This window comes from Buteo buteo, chromosome Z (assembly GCF_964188355.1).
Source record: "Buteo buteo chromosome Z, bButBut1.hap1.1, whole genome shotgun sequence".
In the NCBI taxonomy this organism is placed as follows: Eukaryota; Metazoa; Chordata; class Aves; order Accipitriformes; family Accipitridae; genus Buteo; species Buteo buteo.
The window spans coordinates 84,759,304-84,774,068 of record NC_134204.1 but is presented as its reverse complement, the minus strand read 5'-3'; the positions used below and the strand labels follow the sequence as shown (position 1 = coordinate 84,774,068).

Sequence of the window (14,765 nt, the reverse complement as noted above, 5' to 3'; positions counted from 1 at the left end):
ATCTGAACAATAACTTGCTAAAATGTAAGCAAAATTGGTTTTCTCCAGTGAAAAATGAAAGCCTGCATTGGAAAGCGGAAATTCATTCTTTAAATATTTTTGCTGAAAACCCAGTTTTCTGTCAAAAACAGTTTTAATGAATTTTCCCAGCCAATTTTAATTAGCAACAACAGACATTCCCTTCTTACAAATCCAGATAGAAAAAAAAAGAGGAAAAAACCCAAAAGGGCATATGCAGGGGAAACTGGAAAAAATATTTTTCAAGTTCTCCAGCCAAATTTATATGTAAATGAAATATAATATATGTTTTACTATTTTTAATATATATTTACTTGCTTGTAATTTCTAAAATTTGTCATGACTCTGTAATTTAATTTTAAGAACCTTAATTTGGTTAAATTGAAAGCCAAGGGGTAGACAGAGAAACAGTTACAACAGGTAACTAACTTCTGCAACATTGATCTCATTTTGTTAAATACCATGATTAATACCTGACTCCTGTTACAACAGTCTATTTTTTAAAAATGGTGTAATAAGTAAATAATGATTAGGAAAAAAAGTTCTTTATGGCACATTTATGGAAGCTGTCTCTAAATATGAAAGTTTTCATTGCTACAGAGCTAATCACTTTTTTTTTAAACAGGTAGAATCATTTTAATTAAATTAAAAGGGAAGAAACCACTACTAAATTATATCCTTTATATTACACAGGCTAAAAAAACACTCCAAAACACAACTGAGATACCTGTACAAGGAAATGAGCACCATTTTGAAGAAATGCGTCATTTCTTATTGGTATATTTAAAGCATCTTGTGTTTTTCCTTCTGGAAACATGAGAATGCTTCTTCTAGACATATTTAGAATGCCGTCTTTTGCTCTCTCAGGATCCAGAGCTCCAGCTGGAATATAGAGTGCAGTATAAACCAACTGCACATCTCCAACTGTTCCTCTCTCCCTTGCAAAACTCAAGGATAAAAAGCGTCCCGTTGGATTACTTTCAATCTTCTGATTCTCCAAAGGATAAAATTTTACTAGGCCATAAACATCATCACTGTCCTGAATGTAAAACAGAAGCTGCAAAACAGAAGACAGCATCACTTACTCTCTGCTATAGTTCCTGTATACCATAGTTTTCATGCTTTCACAAAAGCATGTCCTGACTGTCACCATACATTTTTCTCCTTAGTGAATTGGCACTCAAGAAAGAAATCAGACTGACAGCCCCAAAGTATTCTTTGTACACAAGCAGCACAACACTGACAGTGGCAACTTTCCCACTATACATAATCCATGTGCCAGAGTGAGCTATTAATAACTGTTTTTTTGGTTCAGCAGCCAAAGTGGATAATTTTAAAATGTTTCAGATTGTGAAAAATTTCCTTTTTTTCACCAAGTTCATTCCAACCATTTTTGAGAAAGACAAAGGAGCAACTTGAGTCACAAAACTGTCAGAAATGCTAGTGACCCTTTATTTAACAGTTCAAAGGTTCCAGTCTTAACCACCAACCCCTCCTCCTGAAGCTGTAGAAAACATTCCAATAATCATTAAGACAGCAAATGAGCAAGAGAAAATAACTCTCCTGCCTTCTCTTAGCAAGCAGTCACTCAAGACAGCATTTATGCAATGCTACATATGTTGGGAATACTCTAAGCTGAATGCTACCACATCAAAATGGTCTGGTTTTGTATACTATACTAATCCAAATACTTTGGATATGGCCATATACCCTAAAATCATATTAAGGATTAACTTGTTTGATTTATATTCAAGCCCAAACCCTTCAGACAGTTTAGCCAATCAATCAAAGTTACCAAAACTGGTAAAGTTCCTAATTATTACCTATTATTACCTTCTCCAAAAGAATTCTAAAAGCAAACTTACCTCAGATGGTTCACTGACTTCTGCACCTCCCTGTATTGTATGAGCTAAGAGTTTCAGAAGATAGGGCTCTGCCTCTTCTGGTATGTCATCATTAATAATGTTCAGAGGAAGTGTTAGCAGCATCTGTCCTTGATCAAAACATATTTCCCCGGTCTCTGGAGTGAGGTCTGCAGTCACAGGTGAGGGATCACTGCTATTTCGGATTATAACCCAGGTAACAGAAACATTTCCATGTGTTCCACCATTTCTTACAATCGTGATCCCTTCAAACCTACAGTTTTGAATGAAAATAAAAATCCACAATATAAAATTATAATTAATATTGGCTTGCCTAGTTATCAATTCCCTGAAAGATTTACACTGACTTAAGTGGAATAAAAGTTAACTGCTGCAACTGACATTTGAGTCCAGGCTTCAAGTTTATGAAATCATAACACACACGTAAGATTTTTCTTAGAGCACTTATTAATGAGCTCTCTGTAATGTCTCTAAAGATACTTATTAGAAATTATTTTGTTTACAGTGAGAAAGATACTGAGAAGTGGAGACTTGGCATGTTTTACCTTTGACTCAAGAACTATGTGTCAAATTTCAGAAAACTTTTTCTCTATTAACTTTCTACATAATTTTACAAAATACATGAAAATACAGTTGTCGGGCATGAACATTTAAATAATGTTTCTGAACGAACTATTTGCCTCTGTACTGAAATATTGTTATCAATATTTATGATACTGGAAATATCACATTTCCTGCATCTGACAAGCACATGACTACAACAAAATGTCTGGGAATCATGACTTACAAAACTTTAGAAAGCAAAATTTATTTCTTTACTGTGTATAAGAAAGAAAGATGAACACCAAAGTGCTGGGCTTTACATACTATAAAATATTATTTCAAAATTGTTCATAGTATGATAGCTTGATGCATTACCTGTTTCTCTAGGGATGAACTACCATCAGTAGCTAGCAGTGGACATTTTTATTGAGACCGTCAATATTATGTATCAGTCCTGCCTGTAAAATCTGTACAGAGCTTTGATTTTAATCTCTCTGTAAAATTACAAATATTTAATTTATTTTTAAATACAAGGTAAGTATTTAATGGGAGACACTCAATACCTTTTTTTTTTTTTTTACCAGAGACTGATTTCACATATAGTAAATACAAAGATTTACCAAGGAAGGAAGGCAGAAATCTATTTCCCACTTGTATGAACTGGTGTGTGGCAGCGTGACAACTTCATTGATCCTGCCTTTAGAATAAGGGTTTTTCAGTATTCTGATAATGTGATTAAATATTTACAGCTTTTACATACTGTTCATAAATATTAAAATACTTCCTGTATAATTAGACATTCCCACTTCCTTGAAATCTTTGTAGATACAGTTGATAATGACAACACACAAAGTGATTTCTAGATTATATTTTCAGTAGTGATTTTATAATTACTTTCAATGAAATCCTAAGGATACTTAACAAAGCCAAACAAATCTCTTAAACTGACTAGACACTAGACTTGAAGATCTGTGGTACCTTGAAATTTGGTCTTCATCAATGATAACAGTCTGAGCAAACAGGATACTGTTGATTGATAGTACTCCATAGGGTTTATCATTTGGTTGGATGGTGACATGAACAACAGATGGATTAACCAAAACAGCATCTCCCTGCAAAGTGTCCTTAAGAAGCATAATCTGAAAGGTCTCAGCAATTTCTGGTATGGCATCATCAAGGATCTTAAATTTCATATATGTTTCATGAACTAGAGGTGGGAAAAGAATAGTTGTATTTGGCTGTAGATCTAGAAAGTCTACATTAAGCTGTGCATGTGCTGTTGAATCCCCAGTTATGATGGCGTAACTGACAGAGACTTCATGTTCATCAGGTCCAATTAATTTTCCACTGACATCCTTACCACGAACCACTTGAATTGTTACCACATCAACTTCCTCAGGCACCATATAAGCACTCTGAATAAAACGCACAGGGCTGTCATTTTTCTTAATATTAATCTGAACAGAATTTTTTGTGTTGTTGATTTCAGCCCCTCCCTCCACGCTCCTCAGACGAACAACAAACAATTCATCATTTTCAGGTATCTGGAAAAATAATATTAGCAACTGGGTGTAAGTCACACTTTAAATACATGCAGAACACTGAGAAATGTTTTATATATTTTGCAGAAAAGGGTAATAATACAAACTTGACAGTTCATTTCATATTAAAACAAACAGGAGAGAAGTCTTCTAACTTTGGCTGAAAATCCCTTCTCAAAATTGAATGTTTCCATTTTCTAAAACATACTTCTGTGCTCTGGCAATATGAAAAAGGGTGAAAAGAAAAACAAAAGCAAAACAAAAACTAGGCAAGAATCAGAAAAAGCTGGATCTTTCCAACTTGAGACTACGAGGAGATCCAAACTCTATTTTTGGAAGACACCTCTAGTTGGAAGCAAGTGCTCCTCCCAGATATTTAGATTCACATCTTGATTTTCTGATGTTGATACTGATTTGGCCCTATGTATGCCTGAGAGAAAAGAGGAAAAATTTATGGACACAACCTACCTTGGCCCATCCATTCCTGTACAACTGGAAAAGGAACACTTCCTACGTTCAGACACACCCACTTCCCCAGAGAAAATTTCCCTCACAGATCTCAGAAAGTGTTTTCTGGTGCTTAGCAATTCATTAGGCTTTGGCATTTCTACAAAATGACTGTTTAAAACTACATTTTAGTTTTAGCTATTTCTTCTCCAATATCTGATGCAGCAGACAAGTAAGAATGGTTATAAACCACAAATTACAGAACTTAAGGATGAGATTTTTCCTTTATATTACTAGATTTTATTCACCTAATCTTGATTTGCTAAACCCATTTAACTGAAAAATATTATTATTTTGTTAATATATATAGGTAAAAAGTAAATCTTTAAAAATTATTTATGATCTTTGCATCTCATCCTTGCTGCGGACTTCTGGAAACTAGTATTATTTGCTCCTCAGAGGAATTCCAAAATTACTTATTTTTTGCTAATGGCAATACTCTGTTATAAAGTTGACAAATCCTTTTCATGCACTTTTGTTTGCCAAGCTAAAAAAGTTCTGAAAACCCTGCTGTCCAATATTTCTTCTCTTTCACACTCATTTGTTAATTGGCCACCCTCAGATCCTTTTCTAGGGCTAAGAGAGTGGGCACGCAACTGCCTTTATAGCTCATGCCAATTCTGTCCCTTGTTTGGCTTGTGGCACTTAAGCTTGCATAATGTTGTTGACCGATGTAGGTTTTGTTTGTCAACGTGAGATCTGGAAACTCTTAGTCAACTTTCTCCTATACTGAGATACAACACAGTTATTTTACCTTATTAGAATAGATGCTACCTTATGTTAAATTTAGTTCACTAATTAATATACCATCTTGCATCACAAAAATACACATTTAAGAGAGTCAAAATGTATCCACAATTGTCATTGTAGGTTACATCTTAGTATCTCATATAAATGGGATATTCTGGAGTTCTTAATGGCATCATAACTGACCAAAAAAAACCCAGTCAAACTTCAAAGACAACAGTATAAACGATTTCCAGTGCTGCCCTGCCTCTTTCATTTTCTCTTAACAAAGTTTCCATTATTCCTCACTAAGAAAGGAAATGTATACAATAAAATTACTATAAATGTAGTGCCATGGAGATCAGATCTGCAGTCCCCTAAATTCTGTAGGAAAAGGGGGCTACCCAATTCAGAAAAATACTTGTTTCATTGTTTTTCCTAACTTCAGATCCTAAAAGCTCAACATTCTCAGAGTAATATTGGATTCTTGTGAATTCCATCATCATCATCATCAATAAAGGTTTTTTATGTAAAATAAACCTTTCATGTATGCCTGTGAAAGACTCACTGAGTGGACCAGCCACACCTGTACAGATCAAACTTTGAGAAACAGAACTTTGATAGCATTTCTCAGAGGAAAAAAAAAAATCACATCCTCCCAAAAAGCCTAAGGATTTCTTTCTCTGTGTGTGTCACAGAAATATTACATCTAATCTGAAAGAGATGTTTCTACACACCAGATGTTTCTGGCACAGTCTGTTAACATTAAAAATATCAGTATAGATGTGGAAAACAGCTTTTACAACTAACAGAAATATGCAAAAAATTGCTTTAAAGTTGCTTACTTCTGAGACAGGCACTTTTTTGCTACTAATTTTTTCTTGTGAATTTCCTTATTAAGTTGTTCTGTCTCATATTTACTTATTTTGGTGCCTCTATTTTCCTTCTCATCTCCATCATAAATATATATTTAAAAAAAAAAAGAAAAGAAAAGCATAAGAAAAATGAAAAACACAAACTGAAAAGTTGAAGACTATGTTTTGTTTACTCTGAAAAAGAAAGAAAGGCTCACAACATATAGACATATTTTTTTCAAAGACCAATCTAAAAATCAAAAATTTTTAATTCTCACCCACTGTTCATGCTCTTCACAAGATTGCCTACTTCTTTTAGGAATACTATCTATTTTTAGTACATTTTAAAATATGTTTCTACCTTGAAACTTATATATATAAAAACATATAAATTTTTTCAATCTATCTTTTCCCTATGAATATTCCATGCGTTATATTCTTTCTTTAGTGGCAAACATAACATGTCTGCTCTTCACATGAGTGAGAGCCAATCAAGTTAACAAAGAATAAACTGGATTCTTATGCACTGTTAAGTGAAAGCAGAGGAGCTGCACAGGCATCGCTAAGAATGTAATCAAAAATGCATCATGTAAGCAATGTTGTGGTTAGGTTCCTTTTGCCTGAACAATTAATAAAGACAAAAAGGATAGCCTGAGTTCATTATGCAAACATAGCAAGGCAGACAATCAGGGAAAAGCAGAGCACATTTTAAAAGAAATACAGAAAAGTTAAACACAGAAAGGTTAGTCTAATAGATAAACCTATATCTAGTTCAAGAACACCGTTCTTGGCCATACAACAAGGACTTCAGTATTCTATTTGGAAGAAAAACTAGAATGTTTTCCTGATTATTTTTACATTTACTGCAGTAACACCTAACAGGTCTAGTCAGAACAGCCAGGATATGTTCACAAACTAAAAATATTCACTGATGAAAATTACAGAGGTAGCATTAGAAGGGGTAAAAATGAGAGCCCATAGAGCCAAAATTTAACATCACTTTATTAAGCACTTTTAACCTTGTTTAAACCAAGCATTTTTGTAACTTATTACTCTAAGTCTCTCCAGAACAACAGGTAAGCTTCTACTTATCCAAACCAAAAATGAAGTCAGCTTGTTCTTACCTGATCATCAAGTACTGTTAAATTATAAATCAGCACTGATCTCCCAGGGGTAAATGTAATATTTCCCTTAGCTGGACTTAAGTCTTCTTCAGCTGGGTTTGGTCCATCTTCTATCTGCAAAGAATTGATTTTTATGATAAGAAATACATAAAAACAGGAATAGAAATCTAGTACAACTACAATAATAAATATACAGCATGTGACATGCATAACAAACGACCATCTATTCAGTCATCTCCTGCCCACAGGCACACACATTCAGTTGCGAAAATGTGCTCCTTTTTGGCAGACGGAGTAAGTCAGAGTAACCACTCTGAAGAAATTATGTATTGCCAGAGAAAGAGGAAGAAAACTACTTCCATATAGGCCTACAAGGACTCTTTGGTATCTACTGATGCATAACTGAGTCTTTTATGAAACAGAAAGTATATTAATTCTAATTTAATTTAAATCACTAATATTTCACAATAAGTTCCAAGATAAAATAATAGCGGTTACTGGTTTTGTGTCCTTTCTATCTTGACTTGTGATATTAAGGAAATTACAGTTAATACTGAAGCCTAAAAGACTAGGAGGACCCTTAGAGGCAATATGTTGGGGTTTTTTTAGAAAATCTTGTAAATTTTTTTCAACATATGTATATAAACTACACTGTGAGAGGGATCTGATTAATTGTACAGAGAGTAACATTTATTGGACATTAAAACAAATAGATCTGCAATAAATTACACAGAGAATCTCATTCTGTATGTTAACTATACTTGCTGTATTTAGCATGCAATAAAATCCAGTACAAATCTTTTGAGATTTTGACAGGCCTATATTAAACCCTTGATGATGTATAGACCAGACAACTGATAAAGAAATATCCATATGAAAGAATTTACATGTAATTTTAAACTATGTAATAGAATCAGAGCTAGGTAAGAAAGAAAACAACAACAAAACATACCAATAAAGGCAATAACTGCATCACATTCAAACCAAGTAAGTAAGTAACAGCCTAAATATTAAACATGAGTAATTATTTTGAAAGGTTTAAGTTTCTGGGAATTTAAACTGCAGTCTTACAGATACAGAATTACATCAAATACTGAGCTCTCATACTTACATGTTTGAAGTTGGCACAAGCATTAGAGACTCACTCAGACATTTATGTGTAAAATACAGATAAATTTTGAAGAAATATTAAATAAGACATTTCTTACACACTTAATACGCATTGTTTTCTAGTAATACCAACTAATGCTGCCCCAAATATCTTATTAAATGGCATAGAATACTCAGTTTTCCCTAATATCTCTTAATTTTTCCTCAAATTAAACAGTCAGATAATTACAATATTTTCCATTTCACAGGTAATATCTTTGCATTTTATGAAGCAGATTTAACAGAAGTAGAGATAGGCATTTTGCCCTTCTTTCACTTTTATAAACTGATAAATTATGATTACAGCCTCAAGGTTTTATCAAACAGACTAAGGTATGAAGCCTTTTTGATAAACTTAAACTCACCTCAAAAGTTACGATGACCGTCCCGTAGGTTCCCCTTTCCCTAATTAGAGTGAGGGGCACAAATTCATTTCTGCCCCTGGGCTCATTCACTGTGATTAAGGCAGACTAATGAGGAAGAAAAGGGACAAGCAATCAGGCACAGATCAAATATCACAGCAGAAGGAAGAAACTGTTACCATAGAAATACCAAACTCCCACAGACAAGTTAATCCAATCTGCAAACCAGTCCCCTGATGGCATACATTTCCTAGCAACCAATTAGTTCAGCTAATAGAAAGCTTGAAAGATTTCAGATAAAACAATTATCATAAGTTATGCAAGTAGGGGGGGTCGGGGGGTGGAGTGTGAATTAACATAGTCAATATACACAAAGCACTGGCATATTAGCACTAGTATTTATAGGAGCTCCTAACCCCGTTAAAAATAGGTTTTCTCCATTAAAAACTCATTTATTAGATAACTAGCTATAAATGGACTCTGTGTATCACAGTGCTGTAGCTGAAAGATTTCAAAGAATTACACCAATTCAGGGAGCAGCATGGCTTAGTATCATGGTGCTACAAATTTCTCATGTTCTTATGCTTTTTCAGGGAAGTCCTCGACAAATATTATATTGCCATAATGCTGCCAGTAAGGCACAGTTTCTCTTTATACTAACACAAACTCTGTATTATTGCAAATATACTCCACACCACTAGAGTCACACCAGTGTCTTATTGCAGAAGGTGTTATACAACGCATTTATCATTATACTGTTCCCTCTGCTTGAGAGCTAAGTATAAAATTGCTCACCAAAGATAGCAAAATGTATATATTCTCAAGATTTCCAAATCACATCTTTAGCTTTCCTATGGTATTACTCCTTACTTCTTCCCTCCTATATTTAGATCTTGACTTACAGATGAGGGGCAGGGGGACTGAACAACTTTTAAAAAGTTTTATATTTAAGATGAGCAACATAGATTTTCATCCAGGTGTGAGGGTCTCAGGCTACATCTCAACACCTAGAAGTCTATAGAAGTATTAAAGCTGCTTAATATGTATGAATTACATACATATGTATGATTACCTCTAGAGATGTTTTCAAAGATGTAACTCAGAATCAGTTTTCAAGGAATTCAGTTGAATAACTAACCAGCATCTTTGAAAATTACACCTTTATGTTTTCTAAAATTTTCACATATACCATATAAAAAGCCATACCATGTTAAAAGAAATTATTCCAAAGGCATTGTCATTTGATAAGATTGTTACAGTGACAGCTTTGGGTGAGCCAAGCTTTATCTTTGCAGATGGTTTCTAAAATTAACAAAACAAAATAAGATATTAAGTACAGTGATGAGCAAAACCCACACATTTTGATTTTACTGTCTTTTCAGAGTAAATATTAGCCTGTAACGAGTTGTATGTCTTTTTATTATATATTACAATGAAAATTATTTAAAGTAATAGAATGCACCAAAGTAATTCTTAATTATTGAGGAAATACACTCTATACAGTCAACTACAAAGTGCTTGAAACAAAATTTGTAGATGATTAATCACAGTTTGGCAATCTATTAATGACACCATAGCAATAGGGAACTAGGTATGAAGCACGTAGCACTGCCAGGAACTCTGAAGTTGTTTTTTTTTTTACTAACATTTCTATAAATCTGAAACTTTGAAGCTATTACATTGAGATATCACTTAAAGGAAATGAAACTTTACAGTGTTGTAAAAATGAGGTACATCTACAAAACAAAGGAAGAAGGAAGGGAAAATATGCATTTTTATATTCACTGAAAACATCCCCCGAGATGTGTAATAATTGGCAATAAAATATAAAATTTATCTTTACTGAACTGACATCAAACTTAATCATGAACTGTTACCTAAAAAATTAAATGTGAAGCCCTCTCTTGTAGCATGACTCCTGTGAGACTGAACAATATGCAGAGATTTATTGATAAGTATTCAAAAAATTGTTTGTTTTTAGGTAAGTCTCGTTTACCCTCTGCTTCTGGAGGACTGGAAGCCATTCTCTTTCTTTTGCTACTTCTACCCTCTCTTCCAAGTATGGTCTATGCAGGAAAACAGGGAAGGCTGAGAGTCTCTTCACAATCTAACTCTTCTGGGCTCTAACACACCTTCAAATGTCCGCAGCTGAATGCAGTGCCCGCCAAAGTTTCAGCCTATGTCTATAGTGCACAGCAGAGACACCCATAGGAATGGCAAAACTTTCTGAAGAGCAGTAAGCACCGTCCAGATGTTAGTTCCTACCTATTAGGATTCAGACTACCACAAGCAGTATGACTACATTGAAATCTATGGAATACCATTCATTTATGTCAGATTACCCACTGCTTTGGGGGGGACAGATAAACTGAAAAATTGAGACTTACTGGTAGTGTCAAGTAAAATGTGAATGTCTCATCAGCCTCTGGAAGATCATCATCACAGACAGATATATACACTGTTCGGTTTGTTTCTGTATCAGGTATAAATGCAGCTGCATATGTGTCAAAAAAGTCTCCTGTGTCTTCTCCATCGATCTGCAATAAATACACAACTGAATGACATCTCCTTCTTCTCCCACTATCTTCTATAATATTATTCTGGACTCATTTAACAGACTTCATACACTCTTCTTTGCACATAATTCTTCCTGCAATTTCCCCTGCTGTCATATAGTTAATTTCTGGACAGAAGGTACAGATAATAGTTCCTCATATCCATGCTGAGTAACCAGGAAAAAAATAAAAAAACAAACATAACCCTTTATTCAGAACCATTTACAACTTCCTTCCTTGCAATTGGGTATCTTTTGCATAATGCACCATATGACCATTTTTTTAATGGAAAAGCTATTCCTAGCACAGATCTGTATACTTCATTTTACCCTACCTGAATTAAACTATCATAAAATGTAACTGCCCTCTGCCTTCCTGTCTCACTCTAGGGACTAGAAGGAGCCTAGGTGTTTAAGCTACATTAACATTTTGATTGCCAAAGTTGGCAAGACGAAGTCTTCTACAATGAGTAGCCCTGCTTTCATTTCAGTCAACAAAAGAAAATCCCACTGATTCTACGGTAAGTAAGGTGGTTAGAGGAGAAATTACAAAGGCAGTAATGTCAAGACAGCAAAGAGTCTAGGTTAAATTTATAGTTGGAAACAGACTAAATGGAGAGAAGCGACTGAACCAGCATAGCTGCCACACCTGAAACTACCATCCTTTCACTAAAAGTTTGAATGAACCATTGTGAAAAAGCCTATTCTTCATTTGAGAACAGTGAAATTAGAAGTTCAATGAAGAGGAAACAAAGTATGGAAGGTATTTTTGTGGCTCTCACCTATCATTGGACATATTGGTAAGTGCTTTTTATGTATCCGAGCCAACACTAGACTTAACCAAAAAGCTCTTACAAAAACAGGCTATAAACATCTTCCTAAGAGAGCTGCTTAAAATATTCATGTTAGGGACTGTCGTGGTTTAACCCCAGTTGGCAACTCAGCCCATGCAGCTGCTCACTCCCCCCTAGTGGGATGGGGGAGCAAATTAGAAGGGTAAAAGTGAGAAAACTCGTAGGTTGAGATAAAGACAAGTGTATGTAGTAAGTAAAGCAAAAGCCGTGTATGCAACCAAAGCAAAACCCAGCCAAACCCAGCACAGAAATAAATTTTGGAGTTTCAGGTCCTTAATATGGAAACTAAGTTACTCTGCTTGTTATGTCAGTAAAGTGCACTAGTTTCAAAGTACAATCAAATTTTCTCAAGGTTTTCTCCTCAGATTTTAATAAAGTGTGAAATCCCTGCAGATCAATTTCTATTCCTTGTAATTTCTAAGACATATATTTTTCATATTTAGTTACAGAATAAAATAATGTGCAGTAACATAGATAATTTCTTTTGTCTACAGACTGTAGAAATTCATAAGCAGTACATCTGCTCTGGTACACTGCTGTGTTCTCACGTGGTACTCATACCACATAGCATCTTACTCCATACACAAATGGTGCAGCACACTCTAAACGGTTTAAACTTTTAAAGGGAATACCATTGAGATCATGGTTAATAACAGCTAAGAAATAAAGCAAATAATGTAAAAATACTAGCTCTGATCTCCAAATGAATTGAACAATGTAATTTTCAAAATTCATATGGAAATCTGACTTAAACAGTGGAGTAGCTATTAAACTGCAGGTTCTACAGTAGTCTGGAAAGGAAAAATTGTTATATATCCACATTTTCAGTATGAGCTCACAACCACAATTAAAATCAAACAAGCATATGAGTTTGGACTTCTACCTGAGCAGTAAAAGCTGCCTCCTTAAGAAGATGCTTATATCATTATTTTGAAACTATTGATGCAGCCAGAAGGAATTTACTCAGAGAAATTGCGTGTTGCTTCTTCAAAGTGAGGCATTGTCCCAGTCAAATACCACCATCCTTTTCACTGGCTTGATAAAAACAAGCAACATTCAAAACTTCAGAAAGATACTAATATTTACTAAAAATATAACTGGCATAGTTTCTTACCGACACAATTGCTGTGATGTTAGCAGGCTTCCCCGTCCTTTCAATTACAAGACGTATAACAGTTGTACTTGTTTCATTAACTACAAATTCTGTTTGTCCACTGAACTTCACTTCTGTTTCTCCAGATGTGAAATGAATGAGTAATGCTAAAAGCAAATAAACTAATAAAGAAGCAGAGGGCATCCCTATAGAAAAAGAAAAGAATAATTAAAAATAAATTGTCAATCTAAAATACATAAAACATTCCTAGTTGACCTTACCAATCCAGCCAACCATTCTTAACCCTTCAAATACTGTGATTATCTTGTGAGCTTCAGAAATGAGATGAAAACATGCATAGGTCTCAGCTATAATTAAGTCAGACAATGTAATTATCAGCTACATCTAATTCTATTTTCATAATTTTAATCTAGTGATTTTCTAGACAGTATTTACCAACTTTTTTTCCAGTGGAGGAATAAGTAACTTCTTAAAAAAAAAAATAAAACAATGACATTGCCACAAATGTTTTCATTTTCAAACAAATAATTAGCTCAAATGTTGACAGTTCTATTTCCACTTTATTAGCTCTCTTGATTCTCTTTAGAAATAATCGTGAATTGGCAGGAAGGGTGAAGGGTTGGATGTTTGTAGTCATCTCATAGACCATCTTCTGACATCTTATGGACCATGAAATGTTCTTAAACATTTGTATATTTACAAGAGATTCTTTTCACTGCTTCACTTATCCCACGATTCTTTCATGTTTTCTTGTCATGGAGAATCACTGTGGCACATTTTAATGCCACTGTAACCTTTGTTCAGACAGACCTCTATTTTTATTTATTTCTGCACAATGTCTCGTTTTCTTTTCTGTTAGGATAAGACAACTTAAAGCTAAGGTGGTTTATCTCTCTTACATCAGAGTCCAGTTACGTAAGTTTAAGTTCCAGTGAAGTCATCAGGTGCCAATACTGTGAAAAAAGCATTTTTAAGAGGCTGTGCACAACAATTGGAAGCAGCTGCTGTGTTATGGAGAGGCTCATATTGTACAGTGCTGACCAGAACTGAAAACTTGGATGCTGGATGGAGCATATTTCTATTATAAGGATCTGAGCAGTTTTTGAACAAACCAAGAGAACAAAGTTGTGCTCTATACACCAAAAAGCATTATGGCATGTATTTTAATGGAATTAGTTCTTTCAGCAAGTTTCTTTTAATCTGCAGTCACTATTTTATAATGTTACTTTTTTAAAATTTCTGTACAAAAGGTACAAACAATATTTGTGTAATTACACATGTAAATGAAATGTCACTTTGCTTAAAATTATACTTCCAAGTGCTATGCTTACCAGACAAATCTAGTCAGTGATGGTTGGATAAACTGTGCAGAACATATTACATTAGTATCTGCATATCAATAATATTTAAGTTCAGCCATGTTTGCAAAGCCCTTGTTTTCATTATTTATGAGTGACAGTAAACGAATATTTAGTCATAAATGATACGTGAAACAGAAAATGTCATGTGTAAATTGAAACATATTTTTGTAAAGTG

At 34.2% G+C, this 14,765-nt stretch overlaps 1 protein-coding gene across 1 annotated transcript in view; it reads right to left on the bottom strand.

Annotated features, from left to right (window-relative positions):
- ADGRV1 (adhesion G protein-coupled receptor V1) overlaps window positions 1-13,446 on the bottom strand; it is a 284,803-nt gene extending 271,357 nt beyond the window's left edge. Inside the window, exons 1-8 of the mRNA XM_075019382.1 lie at window positions 13,230-13,446; window positions 11,095-11,244; window positions 9,914-10,009; window positions 8,711-8,815; window positions 7,197-7,310; window positions 3,423-3,988; window positions 1,884-2,154; window positions 746-1,075 (exon numbers count right to left, since the gene is read on the bottom strand). Coding sequence (XP_074875483.1) covers window positions 746-1,075; window positions 1,884-2,154; window positions 3,423-3,988; window positions 7,197-7,310; window positions 8,711-8,815; window positions 9,914-10,009; window positions 11,095-11,244; window positions 13,230-13,412 — 1,815 coding nt within the window. The 5' untranslated portion in view covers window positions 13,413-13,446. The remainder of the gene's footprint in view (window positions 1-745; window positions 1,076-1,883; window positions 2,155-3,422; window positions 3,989-7,196; window positions 7,311-8,710; window positions 8,816-9,913; window positions 10,010-11,094; window positions 11,245-13,229) is intronic.
- Window positions 13,447-14,765: the final 1,319 nt, after the last annotated feature.